General features: G+C 44.6%; 1 protein-coding gene across 1 annotated transcript in view; it reads right to left on the reverse strand.

Moving 5' to 3' along the window:
* Positions 1–7,454: 7,454 nt before the first annotated feature.
* Positions 7,455–20,569, reverse strand: part of LOC121804832 — a 29,505-nt gene continuing 16,390 nt past the window's right edge. Inside the window, exon 2 of the mRNA XM_042204528.1 lies at positions 7,455–7,600. Coding sequence (XP_042060462.1) covers positions 7,491–7,600 — 110 coding nt within the window. The 3' untranslated portion in view covers positions 7,455–7,490. The remainder of the gene's footprint in view (positions 7,601–20,569) is intronic.

The following is a 20,569-nucleotide window of genomic DNA, read 5'->3' on the forward strand; positions in this document are numbered from 1 at the left end:
GAATAAACTAAAAAAGAAAAAAAGAAATAAGAAAGAAAGAAAAAAAATCACATATTTAGTTCTATTTAATTGAAATTTTAAAAAACATCCTCCATAACAAAAAAATCACATATTTGGTACCTAGGATTATTTTTGTCATAGGGTACCGAAAACGATATAAAATAAAGATCAGGTATTATCTATGTGCGAAAGTGAAATATCAGGTACCATTTATGTAATTCACTCTTTTAATAATGGGTGTGTATAATTTAGTGATCAATTCCTAATTTCAATATTAGGGGTGTACAATTTACTAGTAGTAGATTTTTTTTTTGTAGGCGTTAAATTGCATTTACGTATGAGCTGGTTTCGATATTGATTGTGTAGAACTTAGTATTCATTGCTAATTTCGATATTGGGTGTACTAATGAATTCCTTTTTTTCTATAGGTAAAAATAGATAGAAATACAAGAGTCGATTCGATTTTAATCGAACTATTTTTTTTTTACTTTTTTTTTTTGGTAAAAAAAGAAGTGGGCAGAGTCCGATTAATGGATATAAGAAACACCTAATCTATCATGCATCAATCAAATACTAAGACCTAAGGGAGGGGACTTTAAAACATATATATCTTTATAAAAGTTGTATCCGTAATGTAGAAAGTGAGCAGCGAAATTTCCTTCTATGTGCACGTGACAGAGCACCACTAACTCAAACTCGTGTAACAATCTCTGCACTCTCCGTACTATAGATCTGCAATTGATGGTCACTTCAAAGTTTCCCACAATTATGGACACACCAATGAAACTATCACTCTTTACCTCCAGCTTTCAAATACTCATATTCTTTGCCAACTGTAGCCCATGGAACTAGCACCAAATTTCGGCTGTCAAAATAGAACACACTCCAATATTAGCAACAAAACCATACCTCCAAGTTCCTGTAGTATCACAGATGAGACCACCACCAAAAATTATGATTTCATTGATTGATTGAAGAAGAAAATAACAATGTCCTATTTATAATACTCATACGAATAACCTAACTTGGTGAACAAGATAATAAAGATCCTAAGAGATATATGAGAAAGATACGTTAAATCAATAATATATGAAATAATAGAGATATGGGATCTTCTATAGATATATCTCTATCAACTCCTCCACGGTTAAAATTCATCTTGTCCTCAAGGTGGGAACCAATGAACAATGAGGCATCCTGAAATCTGGCTATCAAGAAACACATCATAAAACTCCGTATGCTCATAACTCTTCATTCTCTGACCACGACCCAATAAAATCACATCTCCGAATCCATATTTCGTGTGCTTGAGTTTCTCACTTAGACAACTCATCAACCCCTTAACCACTCCTAGAGTGGCAACATATGTGGGGAAACTAGTTACAGAATTGCATCAATAGCAAGAAGAAACTCATGTGGAGCAATTCCCATTTAAAGCCACTCCAAACCATTATACTCCAAGTTAGCTCCAAAGGCAACAACATCATTAAACGAGTTGTAAAAATTGACACTCGCATAATCTTGACGACTATGGAAAAGGGGCCAAGATATAGGAGCTTGAAATTCTGGATTTTTCCGACTATGATCCAATTCATAAAGAAAGTTTGCAACAACATGCACATGCCCCTTGCTTCTGACCACCGCACAGAGTGGTCCAGTCACAATAGAAACCTCTCCACTCCAAAACATCAAGTCAACAACTTCATTGAGATGGCCATTTATGCAATACCGTCTGTCACCATAATCGTACAATTTCATGTGATACCCAAAATAACCATGATTACACAAAATCGATTTGTAGCCTGAGATCGTTACCTTCACGACTTCTCTCGCTGAAATATGTGTGTAACCTAGTGAATGCAACAGATCATGAACCTTCTTGTTACCCTCGCCCCTCAAAATAGCTGCCTGGACTGCAGCACCACAGGCAACAGCCTCATCAGTGTTGATGCTCTTACAAAGCTCCTGTCCATCGGGGTCGAGGATCAACACCTTCTTCTCCCCAATGTTGCTTGCCTTCTTCTCAAGTCCGTAGGTAATGATGCCTATATGCTGGGAGTTGTTTGCGGTTGGTGGTGGGGTAGCATCTAGCAGCGTTGCTGCTGAGCGGTAATGGTTCAGTATATCCCCTCAGAGGGTAAACGCCGCAGTGGTGCTTGCTGGTCACAAGCTGAAAATTCGAGCTGAATGCGCTGTCCGGGCAGATTGTGCAGCGGTTGAGGAGCACTAGGAAGTGAAAACATCAAAGTCTCTCATTGTGGAGGTCCTACAAGGTGGATTACAGGCTGATGCAACGACTGACTTCCAAGAGACCACGGCTGAACAACCGGAGGTGGTTAGGCCTGCGGTGGTAGGTTGAACCCCTAGTCTTGAGGTGAGCTGCTGCCAAACCGGGGGAGCGTTCGGTGGTTCCGGTTTAGGGAAATCAGGCGGACAGAGGCTGTCCATGCGACGATCGGTGACGGCAAGATGAGACTCCCTCTCAGCAAACACCCCCTCCTTCGGTAAGGCTCTTGCAGCGGAGGCGCAACTGCATCAGAGGCCGTGTAGAACGGCTGATCAACGACTGAGGTCACAAAAATCTGGTGGGAATATAGCTGTTGTCCGTGCTGATATCCGGCGTGGAAGGTCTATGGTTGCCCGAGTGTCTCTAGACCAACAAATTGTGGCAAGGGCGTGCGATCCATCAATTGCAATGGGTGAGAGATCGGTTGTGGTTGTCGCATACTGCTTGCAGTGTCGGAATTGCGTGAATATTCTTCTCTGTTGTACACCGGAGGATATAGCTCTTCCGACGGTTGAAAGTGGGAATACGGATCGTCCGGCTGCGACATCAGCGAGGGATAGTAGTGGTATGACTCGGGCATCGGCGCAGGGGGCGGCGATGGATAAATGTGGTACAGCTCCGGCCGCATCTCCGACTCAGGGTCAGTGGGTGGTCTTAACTCTCGAACACAGACATCATACGCTTGGAAGGGCGGATCCCAGCAGCGCTGATGGCGCATGGGCGTTGGTGGTGGTGGCCAGTCGGTGTTGTTAACTCCAGAATCGAAGCCCGCATAGGGCGGCTGTCCGTTAGCTACTGTCAGTGGCTGATGGTGGCTGTAATGTTGATATCCGGGCTACTCTCGCCGGTGTGGTGTGTACCAACGAGAACTAGGATCTGGCTGCGGCAAGGTATAGGGCAGCGGTGGTGGCGGTAAAGGCGACTGTGCAGCGGGGTAAGGGTTGAATTGGTGGCGGTAAAGCTCTAGCTATCCCTGGTGGAGGTCGCGGCTGCATGACATCAGTTGCAACATGCCAAGAAGGTTGTTCGTGGTAGGAAATCACCGGAGTTGTATACGACGAGAGAAACTCGTCATACTTGTCCAGCTTCTTGTGTAATCTGTTGCAAGCAACCAATATCTGGTCACATAGGTAAGATAGATAGATTTCATCGTTGGAAGTCATGGTGAGATCGCGATAAAAACACCAGTTGATAAGGGGAAAACCCTTATCAAGTGAAAAAGATAAAGAAAGTCGCAGAGAAATCGTGCTCTGTCGACAATCGAAAATTCTAAACGGAAAACTAAATAAAGATAATAGACAATAATTATGATTTCAGTGATTGATTGAAGAAAATAACGATATGTCATATTTATAATACTCCTACGAATAATCTAACTTAGTGAACAAGATAATAAAGATCCTAAGAGATGTATGGGAAATATATGTTAAATCAATAATATATGAAATTGTGACATCTCTAACCCAAATTATATAAAAAATAATAATAATAACATGATACAAAAATATATAATTAGTTTGCTAATTAAATTAGCTTAATTACATGTATGGTGTATGCGTATTATTTAGTAGATTAACTAGTTATACAAAAGTGTGCATAATGTAACATTCTTAACTAAAGTATATATCTCATTTTATATTATAATTATTTTGTCATTAACAAGACATAACATTCATAAGCGATGGCAACAAATAATTTTTGATGATTTAGTATAGTTAAACTAAGTATATGTAATCTATAAATGTGTATATTAATTTAGAAAGGTAATTGGCTCAACTTATTTTAACACAAGAAATTCCCGCAAGTGTACGGGGCTAGTGTAGCACAAAGTAAGCAAGAGTATCGTATCCCACAGAGACAAAATGTGTAAACTCAAGTACCACGGACCGATTTTAACTACTATCTAGACGATTCAAAGGTTTGGTTTTTGATTTTTAAAAACAATTAAACATAAACAAATTAAAATCACGCAACAATTGAAAGGTTTCAAATAAGAGAAAGAAGTAGAGCTTTAGATCCAACTACAACGAACACAAAGTGAACCATTCAACAACTTCGATTACCCAATTGAAGTCTCTAGGATTCCTAGGAAAGCCGCTAGTCTAGGCTAAGCCCTCTCTCGAGTGCACCCAACCCGTTGATTAACCATTAATATTGAAGTCTCCTTCTAATACTTCACAATTAACTCCTTAAAACAAAAGGCTCAAGCCCTCACTCTAGAATCCCTTCTCTCGAATGCAAATTATCTAAGTGTTGTTCATTCTTTTATCAATCCTAATTAGGTATCTCTCGATTACTCAAAACTAGGTTAACAAACTCAATTGGTAGCTAAGCAATTGAATTGAAAGAGCACAAGAATGAAACAAAGCAATCACAAGAGCATAGGTAATCAAAAGTCCTTAAATTAATCAAAAGCGTTCATTGTAGTCTTCTCTAAAACTCTACAATGGATTTAGCTACTCATATTCAATGCAAATTCACAAGATAAATCCATGGAAAGTGAACTAAACATAAGAAAACTAATAAAGATACTCCCAAAGGTGGATTGAGTGGGCAAATCGTCTTCGTCTTCAACCTTCTTGATGAATCGGACTCTTTGTCGCTTTAATCTGCTCTCCAATGTGAAAACTACTCTTGGGGGCGTGTCTGCTGTTTGGAGCTCGAAAACCTAGGTGCCTTTTATACCCGGGGGCGGAAATAAGCTTTTCCAATGTTCCGCACAAATCGCCCGGCCGGGCGATTTTAAGTCGCCTAAACGCCCGGTCGGGCGATCTTCTCGATGCCGTGATTCTTCCACATCGCCCGGTCGGGCGGTTCTTCCTAGGCAGAACGCCCGGTCGGGCGAACTTTCTGGAATCATCCTCACAAACGCCCGAGCCGGGCGTTTCTCTTATGCATGAACGCCCGGTCGGGCATTCTTATGTAATCTCGCTTCAAGCTCTTTTTCAAGTCATTTTCACCTGTTTTAGCTCCAAACACTAGACAAACTCATCAAAACACTTAAGTAGTGGATAATGGATGCAAACTCGAGTAATATGCTACAAAACATTGAAGTATTCACGTTAAACATCCAAAATACTTGCTATACTACGAGTTTACCAACTCCCCCAAACTTAAACACTTGTTTGTCCTCAAATAAGAAGTAGAAAACAGAGAATTAGAACTCGTGTAAGTATGTTGGATTGTCATCATTGCCTCAGTAAAAGAAAACAGAATCATCATGTATCAATAACTTCGCATACCAGTAAACCAAAATGAACATTGCTTCAAGCTACTAGCACGTATTCCACTTTGTCAATTTGCCCTCACAGGATTCATATAATGTGATTTTTTTCTTTATTTTCCTCTCACTCTCAAAGTGTATAGGTATAGTATGAACCTCTCAAATCAATCAAAAATGTATAGCTTACCATAAGCTTGCTCGAAGTCTATACTCTCCTCTACTATGTTGTGACTACAGATTTAGGATCCGAAAGGTCTTTTCCAAGGTTGTAATGTAGGGCTCTTTGGTTAGGTGAGGAAAATTTGGCCAAAGTGACTATAATCCCGAAGTGAAACTACGATTACTTCACCCTTGTGCACTGCAATCCTTAGCTAGTCATAGGCTTTGCCTAGACTCTTCTCAACTCCCAATTTCCCTTTTTTTTCGAACAACGCTTATTCAATTTCAAAAGCTAACCCAGTTTTCGCTTTTTTTTTTCCTTCATCTTTGTTTTGTTTTCTTTTTTTTTCTTTTTTTTTTCCCATGCTTTGCATGTCATTCTCTCATTTCTTTTTCTTACAAACTCCTCCTTTTTCCCTCTTTCACTTAACACTAAGGGAATCCAATCCAAATTATTAGCTATCAAAGAAAAGGCTTTTAGGCTCAAAGTTGGCTAACAAGGGATTATAATTTACAATTAGGATTAAGATTAAGATAAGGGTAGAAGGGATGGCCTGACGTCACCTCCTATTTCTATAATCACTATGTAGATTCAAGGAGACCGCGAGCAAGTTCTAGAAACATATGACATAGTTGATGAAGAATCACACATTTTTGGAAAAAGACATAGGCTCAATCCTCACATGGTATTTTTCGGCAAAAGACAAAGCAACGAGCAATTCACTCTAGGCAAATCACAAAGAGGAAATACAAGTTACTTAGCTATATCAACAAGTTTTCACAAACATTTTAAGCCAATTCTCATCATAGGCAACTCATCCAACAAACATACTCAATTCATCTCCAAATGTCTCTCACTCCCCATTCAAGTTCACCAACTTTCTTCCCAAATCTATCATCCTACCCAAGGGAGATTATTCAACACAAAAGGAAACAAGAGAAACAAACCTAAAAAGAAGACAAAGACACAAACACAAGTGGAACAAGGGAACAAAACCACATAAGTTTACATGCCCACATATCATCATCAAATATCATCAAAAGAATAGGGGTACAGGCCGGGGTATCATCAAATAAAGAGGGAGAGAGGTAAAAGAGGGAATCCACTAGACACCCCCCCAAACTTATTCCAAGCAAAGCTAGGATAAGTTTGAAAGAGAGTGGATCTCCCATGGACCTTCACTGCGGAGGAGGAGGCGGATGCTGCCACTGGCCACGAAATTCATCGAATCGGGCATTGATGTTGGCCCATTGTGCATTGTTGAAATCAGTGAATTGGGTCCAGTTGGTGTCGAACTGGTCCCATCGCGCTTCATTCTGGACCCAATATTCCTGCTGACGCAGCTCCATCCGTGTCAACCTCTCATTGATCGAGCCGTAGTCCTCCTCTTCTCGCTCTTGCCGGCTTCGTGTCCTCTGAGTGCTTGTCCCGGCTTCATCTCCCCCTTGGTGGGTCGGTTGTTCTTCACCTTCCTCCTCATTTTCTTCTTCATTTTGCTCGACCCCCATCTCGATCGCGGGAAAATCCATGTGGGGCGCTTCATCAACACTCGAGCTCGGGCTTACATCCCTAAATTGCAAGTTCCACGGATTCAACGCCGTTGCTTGTTCGTGGACCGCAGCCTTCATCTTCCAGTTTTCTTTGCGGAAAGGACCGTTCACATAGGTGTTGACGGTGTCCGGGAGGGGGTAATGATCTGCTGCCCTCTGTATCAAATATATCTGCCCTCGTTGGTCCACTCCGACCAGCCTTGTTCTTCTCAGAAAGCTGAAGTCCATCAAGTTGTCACCAATGTCGGCGACCAAGCCCCTCGTCGACACTCAAAGATGGAGTGCAATAGCTGACACAACCGCACCGACACAGAGTGTGCCGGTTTTCTTCTTCGAAGCCCTCTCAAGATGTTTGATCATGAAGTGGCCCAAATTCAAGGGAGCTGAAGATGTTTACGAGGTGCGTAGGTGTCGTTCAAGTGAGGATATATCCTACTGGCAGGATAAAGATCCTAACTAAACCTAGACCTCGTCTTCAAAGATTCCTCAACCCACTTCTACTGATCAGTATAGTGGAGGTAAGGGTCGAATCCCACAGAGATGGTGCGTTTAAACTACTGCGGTGATGTTTTGGAGGGTTGGTTAGCTACCACGCTCGGGTTGAGTTTCTACCTAGGCGAGTAATTAAAGGGTGGCGTCCTACTGACTAGGATGGGGGAGCAGATCATGGAATGCAACTGTGTACGTGGAAATGAGGGGACATGGTGTAACAGAAATTGTTTGGAAAGGACGGTATTTCTATTTTTGGCTAAACAGAATATTCAGAGTGTAGTGGAGGTAGTGGTGACTAGGCTGACAGATCTGCAGGTACAACCAGAGGTGAAGGACAAAAGAAAGCAAAAGTAAATAAAAGTAAGGTGGTCCCCAATCTGGATGTAGACATCGTCTTCTCCAACAACACAACTTAAACTCAGATAACAATTCCAGATCCAACCCGGCAAACGCAGATTAACAACTCGCGAACACAGATCTAAAACTAAGAAATCAAATCTGAAATCAAACACTGAAACTGGACTTCTGCATGCTGGTCAACATGAAAGATCGATTCAGAAAATAAACGAAGCCTTGCATGCAACGATCTACTTCCAGATCAAATAGTACATGTTTACCTATCCTAAAGAAATTTGTAACGTAACAGAATTTAGAGATTTAGCACTTAAAACACCGAGAAATCCTAGATCTAAGCTAACTAGACAAGGAAAGAAAAGAACACTACAATGAACGAAACGGAAATCAACTTCATAGCATTAACACGTTCGGATATCCAAAGCAAGCATTTCAAAACAACAAAATCCCAAAATGTAACAGAAATCCAACGTAGAGACGGAGAACTAATTAAACTACGAAAGCAATTTAAAGATTGTTTGCCACTCCGGGCGATAAAATCTCTGACTGGAACTACGATCTAGCTAACTGGAACGGACGATGACTGGAACTCGGGAGCATTCTGAACGTCAGGTGATCATGGCTCGGCGAGGCAAGAAGTGGACACGGCTGAAAGACTGAAATTACCGAGAGAACTCTCTACCTAAGGATGATGGTGAATTTTTCCTCCCCGGATCCTCTTTCTCTCTCCAACTTGGCTACCTTTTATAGGGAGGCTACCCTTGATTTTTAGGGTAAATCCTCGCTGCAATTTGACTTCTTTGCCCTTAATTGTGGGTAATCCGTCCCAGCTATCCGTCTTCTTCATCTCAAGCCGTTTTAGCACGTATACGGATCAGTATGAGACCATGCTGGCGCTTTTTTTTCTACCCGAACACTCCGGAACTTCCCTACTGGCCAGAACACTTATCCTGCACACTTTGAGCAACTGCTTTGCAAATATAATCATTTAAACCTGTCATACTGACCAGTAACTGAGGCCTAGAATACGACTTATCAAACTGCTCACACTTACCACATGCTTGCCCTCAAGCGTGAAGAACAAACAAAAAGCAATAAGTCGCATTCTAGCCTGGTTACTTCCCTGCCCGACTCTACCTAAAACTGGACTCTAGACTACAACGACGAAGAAGAAAGAAAACACAAACACAAACACAAAAATACATAAAACACTAACAGATTGGGCTACATTTTCAACCATCCCTCCCCTCGGGATCAGGTGCAATCCGGCCTTAGACAGCCTTGAACTTCTGCCGCCCCCCTCTTTCTCTCCCAGTCAGTACATCTGCTTGTCAAGATCGCCCACACTTTCGGTCAACCACTAGGTTCACTCAGTCACTCGCACCTCACCAGGAACGTTAGGACTGAATTCTCTCATCATGCTCAACCACAATTGCTTTGGACTTAGATCTCACGTGCAGCTACTGAAGGACTTTAAGGCTTGTAATGGGGCTGTTGGGTTGTAGTGTTTTGGGTAGATGTTCCTAAGGCTCTAAGGTTCAAAAACTTCTATTTAATTTATGAAGGGGGATTGTGTGCATCAGGCTTCTGATCAGTTGCTTTTCTTAGCTGGTGCTTCTGGCTTGAGTTTCCAACTGGTTAGTAGGCTTCTTGTGGCTTCTTGTGGCTTCGCCACCCTTATTCCTTCATTTTTTTTGTGTGGTCAAATCTCTGACCATTTTCTTCTTTTCTTTCTTTCTTCCTCTCTTTTTTTTTTTTTTCGTGGCTTTGCCACCCTTATCCCTTCCTTTTTTGGACCTGGAATGTCTCCCTGGTCGATTTTCTTCTAACTTTCCTGCCCAGCTGGTTTCTGCTTTTTTCAAACTTCTTCCTAGCCAGTAAGCTCCATTTGTTTCATGCCTTACACACAGTCCCAGGGGCTAGGGGTGTTTATCTGGGTATAAAAGGTTAAGAAAAAAAAGGGTTCTAAAGGTGATGGTTTTTTTTTTTTTTTTTTTTTTTTTTTTTTGGGGGGGGGAGGTTCCTACTGCCTTCAGTATTTGCTACCCGTGACCACTTCACCCTAGGCAAATTGTGGCAGCCTCTCTTTTCTTTAAGTGTATGTGGAAAGTGGTTCCACTTTAAGGCTTATAACTCACATTTTAGAGGGCTTTCGTGTTTGGCTCTAAGTGTGGGCTTTTCTCTCATACTCACATCATCCATACTGGTCAGGAGGTACTAAGGAGAGTGGTTTCGGTTTTCCAGCTTGTCTTATCTCCCTCAATTCCCCTCACCTCCAGCTCAGGACGGTTGAGTTTTAAGCCCAAATCAGCACACAACATAAAAAAAACTAGACCTAAAAAACACAAAACGAGCACAAACACAGAACACACATATATACATCATACTGGCCATTACGTCCCTCCTCCTACTTCACAAGTGTCTGCCCCAGATAAGGCTGTGAAGTGGAAAAAGTACTGGCCAGTATGGTAGACACACAGACAACAAAATAACAAACAAAAATAACAACTCAAACAGAAACTTCTCACACTTAGGCTATGGAATAGGCTAAGTGGGAGAGATTTGAACACTGGACAAAAACCACTAAACAAAGAAACACGTATAAACAAAAGAAACACAGAAAACATGCTACCAAGAAACAAGCCCTAACTTCTCACACTTAGACTATGGAATAGGCTAAGTGTTATGAAGTGGGGTTTGCTCGCAAACACAGATTATACTACCTAACCGAATACCACAATATAACAAAAATACGAAAAGTTAAAAAAAAAACTTAAAAAAAAACTAACTTGGTCAGTAGGGGGGGGTCTATCGAAGTCGCCTGCTCCTTCGTGGGGCAGGTGGTGCAGGTTGTTCCTTCGGGTTGTCCTCTTCCGTTCCAGTTTCATTTTCCTTCGCCGGCTCCTCGGCTCTTGCCGGCACCTCGGCGTCCGCTGTCTCTTGCTCATCTTCTACTCCGGTCTCTTGGATATGTGGTTCATCAGTCCGGCCACCATGGCCACTCGGTCCTGCAGCTTGCTCCTTCCTCAGGTAGGTCATTTCTTCTAAGATGTTATCCATATTGGCTAACATTCTGTTCATTGCTTTTTGCATCTTGGAGTTTTCCTCCCCGAGAGCTGATACGATAGCTTCCATGGCCGCCTGCCTCTGATGCATCATATCCTGCTCTGCAGAGCCCTTCAACATCCTTTCCACAACTCCTGCCAGCTTGATCACCTCTGCCTTCAATTGCTGATTCTCCTCTGCCATTTCAGTGACTGTCCTTTCTAGAGCGGCTTGCTTCTGAGTCAGTATTCTCTGCTCCGCGGATTCCTTCAATACCTGTTCCATTTCTGACGCTAAACGAATCATCTCTTCCCTCATCTGTCTATTTTCCTCAGCCATCTTTTCCACAGATTGTTCAATTCTGTCTCGCCTCTGGTCATGTCCTGGTGCTTCCTGAGCTGTTGTTATCCGAGCAGTGGGTATTGCCTCTTCTCCCATCGCATAAAAGTAGGGCACGCCCTGCCTCATGTACACCGTGTTCGTTCGGACGAACAGAGGGATGTCGAACAATCCTGGGGCGCTCACCATCGTTAGTGGGGTTAGGTCTTCGTCCTCCGAAACGGTGATGTTGTTCCTCATGAAGATTCCCAATATATGGCAGAGGGAAATATTCCGTGCTGGGTGAGTTGCGACGAGGTGACATGTGTATGCAGTCCAGAACCCTAAGTGCAGCTTCTTGCCCTTTTTTGCACACCATATAAGGTACAACTCCGTCATTGATGTCCGGACTGCCGAATTAGACTGCCCCAAAAGATTGTAGTCTAAAAAAAGTTGAACCAGGCGTAAAACGGGGTCGCTAAGGTGGATCGATCGGGAGATCGTGGATTGGAACTGCCCTGCTCCGGGGTGAGTAAGTTCCTCCCAAGCCGACTGGGGCTCAAATTCCACATGCCGGCGGGGAATCCCCCGCTCCCTGTTTCTCCATTCAAGTCCTATTGCCTCCTCCAAACTGCATATACCCAACCTCACAGTCCACTCAATCAGATTCATCCTAATTTCTCCTCCAAATACCCTGAAGCTAACACACTCTATATCCAAATCAGTTGTGACTTCGAATCGAAAAGTTGCGAAAAACTCCTTGGCCAAATCGACCGGGACACTTAACTCCTCATTCCTCAACAACCATTCAAAACCCAACTCATGCACAAGGGCTAGAAACGATTCACTAATTTGCATCTCATCTAAGGATGGGAGATGAATTACCTTTCCACACTTAACCTTCTTGCCTTTTGCGTTCTTTGTGCGGTAAACTGACTGGAGCTTCTTGTCGTCAAACAACTTCATCTCTTCCACAACGTCATCCGTGAGTTCCACCGTCCAACGCTTATACCGGAGTGGTTCGGCAGGTGGATGCAACAGTTCTCGATGATCGTTGGGGAGTTCCCGCTCCTTGTATTCCTCCTCTTCCATGGTTGTGTCGCTATCTGATTCAGATTCTTCACTGGCCTCGTACTCACTATCGCTCTGTGTCTGCCGGTTTGATGGGGTCCTCCGGGCAGTCTCAGTGATCACTATGCCTGTGTTCGGGGTACGCATTCTTTTGGTTTTTGATTTTTTCTCCACAACGGTCTTGCCCTTTCTTTTCCTTTCTACTTGGTATCTAGCTTCCTCTTCCGCCTCGGTTGGTGGCGTCTCCTGGGATCTACACTCTTTCTTGGCATCTTCCTTCTCCAATTGTTCGGGGCTCACTGACTCGGGTGCGAGGTCCAGTCCCTCAGCCACCCGCTCGGCTTCCACACCCTGATCCTCTTGCGCCGGACAGGGTTCGTCGTCACTTACGATCTCTAGGGGATCCTCCGCCGTGTTCGGTTCCGCCCTGTTGGGTGCCCACTTACCCAAACAACGTTGCGATTTCCTCTGCGGTTTGGGTGGCTCTGCCTTGGAGCCTGTCTTTACTACCAGTTTCCTTCTGACGGGGATCGGTTTAACTACCGGAGGTGCCCCTGGGGTGGATGCCTCTACCTCTGGTTCTGTTGTCTCTGTTCCTGCTTCCTTGGCTTCACTCTGCTTTTCCCTCTCCTCTTCTCCTTCAGACTGGGATGTCTTATCCTTCGGTATGGGTTCTCTAAAAGCTTGTTCATTCTCTCCTACTGATCTTGGTGCGAGGTCCAGACCCTCAGCCACCAAGTCAGTTGTCTCCTCTCTTCGGCTTACCCTGTTCATTATCGAGTCAAACTCCTCGTCCGTCATGAGGCCCTGTTTCTTGGCTGATTCGTTCAGATCTATCTCTGGCCGTCTTACTTCTTGAAATACTGGGTCCTTCTCGGGCGTCATTTTTGCTCCGCCACTCTCTCCCTGGGTTTCCCTTACTTGGCTGGACCTTTTCTTTCGCTCCTCAGAGTCGGAGCTGTAAAACGCGGCGATAGCTTCCAGGTCTGCCGAATCTGGCACCGAGGGTTCCGATGCCGCGGCGGCTGAGGGAGATCCTTCCTCCGACTGTAGTTCTGCGTGTCTGACCTGTGCATGAGGAATTTCACTGGGTGCGGTTCCTATGCCCCCCGTGTGGCCGAAATTGGTCAATGCCGCCGTCCAGTCCCTAGTCGGGTCTTGTTGGCGAAGGAATACCATTACGGCATCCAAAGAAATAGTGGCCGGCGGTTTGAGCAGTCGGTGCGGGTGGTTGGTTCGACTGTGGTTGGGCCTCCGGGGTATCTTCTCGCAGCGGCTGCGTATCTTGGGTGTTCGCACGACGGGGCTTGATTTTCCTCGCGATAGCTTTCTTACCCATGACTGTAATTTGTGATTTGACGGTAGAAATTAGGGTTTGGTTTGAGAACGATGGTTCTGTGAGAGGGATAGAGGAGAATTTCTTGAAAGGTATTTTGGAAATGAGGGTTTTTGAGGGAAAAAAGGGAGGGTCGGTTGGTTTAGTTCGGATTAGAAATGGCAGTTGCAGGTGGTTTCAACCGGCTATCACTGGTTACCGGTCATGCCGCTTCATCTGAAAAGTGGTTGGGCGACAGGTGTTGGTTCTTGATTGGCTAGCGTGTGTACTCTCTCTGCTCCACACCATTCCAGCACTGCCACCCTGCAAAAGCTGCACACGCTTAATTCAAATTTACGTCCTATCCACAATTTCCCTCTATACTTACCTATTACGGAAAATAATTCAAAATGGCACTTAAATACAAATTGGAGTGACACTAAATAGGTAATCTCTTGGTCAAAGTGTACCCCAACCTAAATTTAAGGCCCGAAAATATATTTTTGGATTTTTAGAAAATTTTCAAGCATGCAAAAATTAATTACGTTATATACAGTATTTACATTCTCCTTAGGTAATTTGGAATCCTACCTGGCCAGTATATGCAGAATATTATCAAAATGAAACTAGCCACGTGGAATTCCAAATTCCTATCTTACTAATCAGTATGTGACCTTAGTATGTGGTAGTAGTGGAATTTCATCCACTACCCCCACCTCACTATTATCCCTAAAGATTTTCAACCTATGTCCATTCACAACAAAAGGCTCAGAGTTAGAAAGACTCCCTGAAATCTCCACCGCTCCATTAGCTCGGAGGGCTGTTACGATGTACGGTCCTGTCCACTTAGATTTGAGTTTCCCGGGCATTAACTTCAATCTCGACTGGAAGAGTAGTACTTTCTGGCCAACATGGAGCTCCTTGGTTCTCAGATTTCTATCATGCCATAATTTCGTTCGCTCCTTGTACCACATGGCCGAGTCGAAAGATTCCAATCTAAGTTCTTCAAGCTCCTGTAATTGCAGCTTCCTTTCCTCCTCACAGGCTGTAGCATCCATATTCACTTTCTGTACTGCCCAGTATGCTCGGTGCTCGATCCCTACAGGTAAGTGGCACATTTTTCCAAAACTATTCGGTAAGGGGACATACCAATGGGGGTCTTGTAGGCTGTTCGATATGCCCAGAGAGCATCCTCTAATCTCACGCTCCAATCCTTCCGAGAAGGATTTACAGTTTTCTCCAAAATCTTCTTTATCTCTCGATTAGAGATCTCGGCTTGGCCGTTAGCTTGCGGGTGGTAGGGGCTTGAAAGTCTATGGTGCACACCGTACTTTTTCATTAAAGCTTCAATTGTACGATTACAAAAATGTGTACCTTGATCAGAGATGATCGCCCTTGGGACTCCGAAACGGCTGAAAATGTGACTCTTTAAGAATTTGGCCACCTCCTTTGCTTCACACGTACTTGTGGCCGTCGCTTCTACCCATTTGGAGACGTAATCCACCGCGACTAGGATATACAGATTGCCATAGGACGAGGGAAAAGGCCCCATGAAATCCATTCCCCATATGTCGAATAATTCACAAACAATAATCGGTACTTGCGGCATCTCATCTTGGGCAGATATTCCACCGGTCAGTTGGCAACGCTCACAGCTCCGGCAGAACTCGTATGCATCTTTGTTGAGAGTTGGCCAGTAAAAGCCGCTATCCAGAATCTTCCTTGCCGTCTTCTTGGATCCGAAGTGCCCTCCACATGCTAACGAATGGCAGTGGGTCAACACATCCCGCTGTTCCCAGTCAGGAATGCACCTTCTTATCACTTGATCGGATCCTACCCTCCATAGGTAAGGGTCGTCCCAAAAATAATATTTTGCCTCACTCTTGATCTTCATTCGTTGGGCTTTGGTAACACTTGGTACCTCTGGAAGTTCTCCAGTTACTAGGTAGTTGGCCAGGTCCGCATACCATGGCTCCTGCCCTACCTTCTCTTTTCCTTTTGCTGCATCATTCTGACCAGTAAGTTTGTACACTTCTTCCCAATCAATTTTTCTGGGTGCAAAAATCACCTCACATAAGTGTTCCTCTGGAAACTGGTCGTGCACCTCCTCGCTGTTTCCTTCTTGCACTATTCTGCTCAAATGGTCTGCCACCTTGTTTTCGACTCCTCTCTTATCTTCCACCTCCCAATCAAATTCTTGCAACAAGAGTACCCATCGGATCAAGCGTGGTTTTGATTCTCTCTTGGTAACTAGATATTTAAGGGCTGCATGGTCAGTGTATACTACGACCTTAGATCCCAGCAATATGGCCGGAACTTCTCGAAAGAAAACACCACTGCCAGCATCTCCTTTTCGGTGGTATCGTAATTCCGCTGGGCTTGATTTAGAGTCTTGGACGCATAAAAATTACGTGCCTCCTCCCATCGATCTTCTGACCCAGCACGGCCCCTACCGCAAAGTCGCTGGCGTCGCACATTACTTCGAAAGGATGGTTTCCAATCAGGAGCTCGTATGATAGGTGCGGATACTAATTTTTCTTTGAGAAGATCGAAAGCTGCCTTGCATTGCTCATCAAAACGAACTCCACATCATTTTGAAGCAGTCTGGTAAGGGGTTGGGCGATTTTGGAGAAATCCTTTATAAATCTTCGATAAAATCCAGCATGTCCCAGGAAACCCCTTATTCCCTTCTGATCAGTAGGGAATGGTAATTTGGATATGACATCCACCTTTGCTCGATCCACCTGGATACCTCTTTCTGAGACTACGTGTCCTAGGACTATCCCTTCGGTGACCATAAAATGGCACTTCTCGAAGTTCAAAACCAGACTCTTTGCTTGACACCTTTCCAAAACTATGTCCAAATGATGAAGGCAAGAGTCGAACGAGTCTCCGTAAACCGTGAAGTCATCCATAAATATTTCTATGCACTCCTCAATCAAATCGGAAAATATGCTCATCATGCATCGTTGAAACGTACCTGGAGCGTTGCATAAACCGAAAGGCATGCGACGGTATGCATAGGTTCCAAACGGGCAAGTAAAAGTGGTTTGTCCTGGTCCTCAGGATCCACGTGAATTTGGAAGTACCCGCTGTACCCATCTAGGAAGCAGAAAATTTTTTCCCAGCTAATCTCTCTAATATCTGGTCGATGAAAGGCAAAGGAAAATGGTCCTTCCTTGTTGCGTTGTTCAGCTTCCGGTAGTCGATGCACATTCGCCAACCCGTGACCAGCCTTGTTGGAATCAGCTCGTTCCTCTCATTCTTGACAACTTGGATCCCGGATTTCTTTGGAACCATGTGGATCGGGCTGACCCACTCACTGTCCGGCACTGAATAGATAATCCCTAGCGACAACAGCTTCAAGATTTCCTTTAAAATTTCCTCTCGCATGTTAGGGTTTACCTTCCTTTGAGCATCTCGATGTGCCTTCGCTCCCTCTTCTAACCTGATGTGGTGCATGCAAACGTCGGGGCTTATCCCTACTAGATCTGTAAGGCTCCATCCGATTGCCTTCTTATTCCTATTCAACACAGTCAGTAGCCGCGCTTCTTGTTCTTTTGTTGAGACTGCTGTTGATGATTACGGGATATGAGTTCTCCTCCCCGAGGTAGGCATACTTCAAGTTCGATGGTAACTTTTTTAGCTCGACTTGGGGTGGAAGTGTGTCTTCGGGTAGAGGGTTTTCTGGCCTCCCCGTCTTTCTTTAAGTCTTCCCTTGAAGGTTCTTCCGTACTGACTGGGAAGCTTGGCCCTGCGGCTCCAATGAACGCCGACTTTTGACAGAATTCCTTGATCGCTCCTTCTATTTCTTCATCGGTCAACCCCTGGCTACTGATCAACTCACACCACGCAGCAGCTTCTTCGTCGGCCTGATCACAAGCATCTAAAGCCTGGAGTTTTCCTGTAATAGTTCGGTCTCAAGAAAATCTTGGACTTAGAGGGTCAATCACATCACACAAAGCATAGATTTTCAGAATCAATGGGTTTCTTCATGGCATCATTTATATCAAAAGTAAACTTCTCACCATTAAAATCAATGCAAATAGTCCCCTCGGCCATATCCACTATTGTCTTAGCCGTTCTCAAAAAGGTCTCCCTAACAAGACCTCCACTAGACTCTCTCGCTTCATGCTCACTCATTTTGATCACATAAAAATCAGCAGGGTAGTAGTGAACTCCTGTACTCTAACCAACACGTTCTCTAAAACTCCCTCAGGGCTTATGCCACGACCTATCAGCCAGCTGGATCAAACACCTAGTGTTTGACAGCCTCACTCCTTTCAGTCGGTTATAGAATTGATAATGGCATGACATTAATGGGAAGCTCCAAGATCACACATCGCATGTTCAACCTTCACATCCCTATAGTTATGGGTAAAGTGAACATACCTGGATCGGCCCCTTTGGGCGGCAGTTTCTCTTGCACAATTGCGGATGCGATCCCTTCCACCATGATTTGTCCATCTTTTTGAGCTTTCCCGGCTATGAAATCCTTAATGAATTTTCCGAGCGGGGGTAGTTTCACGGCTTGGAGGAATGGTATGGTGACGTCCAACCTTCCAAAAATCGACAAGTAGTCGACCGGGTTCTCTTTCTTCCTCTTTGTAACAAATCGGAATGGGAATGGTTTCTCCCCTTTTTTCTCTTCTACGGGTTCCTCAGCAACTTTCTTTGGTAGCTCTTGGGTCCGAGCCTCCATTCTGGGATTTTTCTCTTGAGGAGGTTCCTTCCTGGTCAGTAAGGCATCGGGTTCACCTCTTATACTTGGTGTATCATCCAGGAAGAATGGATCCTGCATTCGAGGCATGAAATTCCCTATTTCCTCAGCTGAAATTGTCTCGCCTCCTATCTTCGTTCCATTCGATCCTTCACTCGGCTGTTTCGGTTGAGGTGCATCATAAGTAGTTCCTGACCTCAACGTGACCTTACTCACATTTGCCTTCTCGGGCATTTGGACTGTAGATGGGAGTTTTCCTGCATTTCCTTCAAATCACCCATCGAACTGGCCAGTTGAGCTAACTGCCTATTCATCATATCCATGTTCGCCTTATGTTCTTTCTGGGCATTTTGCATCCCCTGCACGACCTCATTATGGGCTTGCAATTCTCCTTTGATGTTCTGTTGTGATGCTAGCATTTCACTCATCATGTCCTCAACGGATCTCCTCGGCCTGTTCGAGTTTTGGAAATGACCCGGCCCTTGGTGTTGATAGTTCTGGAAGGTTTGCTGTCCTTGATTAGGCGGGTATTGGTTATATTGGGCAGGAGGAGTGTACTGATCTTGAGGATATTGATTCTGGTGCTGGGCTTGGAATTGATTCTGGTTCTGATGGTGTTGGGATGCTTGGTTTGGTTGATTTTGTAGTTTTTGAATTTCTCTGATGGGGTGGCACGTAAACAGGGTTCGAGTTTGAGCTTTGTGGGTTATAGTTTTGGGCTTGTTGGTTTCTTCCTGACCAGTTGGGCTGGAAGTCTGGGTTTGCTGGTCCACGGTTAGGGTTTTGGTTCGGGTGAGGGTTATATTGGTTCTGGCCTTGACCTTGGTTCTGGTTTTGGTTCCCTTCTCCCCATCGAAAATTCGGGTGGTCCCTCCATGGTGCGTCCCTTTGTCTCCCCTGGATCCAATTCCCATTTGAGTTAAAATACCCGGTAGCATTAGCCTGCTCCATACTGATCAAGTCATTCGGATGCTCGTATTGGGCCCCTTGATTCCCCTGCTCTGCACCCTTGTAGTTCCCAGTTGGGAGAGGTGGTGGAGTGCTCTTCTCGATGGCACTCAAAAGTGACTTCTTCAGTTCATCCATCTTCAAGTCCATTTTCTGCTCCAGCTTGTTCTCCTGATCAGTAGTCGATGCAACAGCAGCCCGCTCTCGGTTGTATCCTTCCCTGAATGGTCATACTCTTTCTTTGCATTCAGTAGCTTCCTTAGGACTCTCTTTGCTTCGCTGACCCGTAATTGCGTGAAGCTTCCTCCCGAAGATGAATTGGCCAGGTCTTTGGTTACCGCGTTCATGCCCTCGTAGAAAGTATGATGTACTTCAATGTCCGCCATGCGATGGTTGGGACACGATTCCAAAAGACCCATGTATCTTGCCCAATAGTCGCTCAAGGGCTCGTCATATCCTTGCTTCACATTCGTTATTTCTCTCTTCAGTGCGCTTGTCTTAGATGACGGAAAAAACTCGCCCAGGAATGCTGACTTGAAGTCGGCCCAAGTCTCAATAGAGTCAGGGGGCAAGCGCATGAACCAGGTGTTCGCTTCCCCCTTGAGCACAAATGGCAGAGCTTTCAGCCTATAATCATCTTCAGTCGCTCCTGCTGGTCTTCTCTGCGCTCTACAAATCTTACAAAATTCGTGAAGGAACTCATACGGCCCTTCATAGCTTTCCCGCAGTATGTAGGTAGAATCGCTATGACATGAGGCTTCACGTCACAAGCAGTCTGTCCCGGGGTGACCACGATAGCTTGCGGTGGTTCTCCTTCGGTATGCGCATTCAGCGTACCGATCTCTGGATCTTCGTCCATGTTGGCAGCCATTCCTGGATTGCCTTCCAACAGTGGTAACTCCACGGGAATTGGTCCTTCTATGGTGTCCTGTTCTTCGTCGCTACTCGTGTCTAGGTCAGACAGAGTTTGTTGACAGGCCAGAACGAGTGGTCACAAGTATGGATCCTCGCTGAAGTATCTTCGGTTTCCACGGATTAGATCCGAACTGCTTCTCATAAACTGAAACAAAAGGAAAAGAGAAAAAA

Source organism: Salvia splendens, chromosome 1 (genome assembly GCF_004379255.2).
Source record: "Salvia splendens isolate huo1 chromosome 1, SspV2, whole genome shotgun sequence".
NCBI classification, from domain to species: domain Eukaryota; kingdom Viridiplantae; phylum Streptophyta; class Magnoliopsida; order Lamiales; family Lamiaceae; genus Salvia; species Salvia splendens.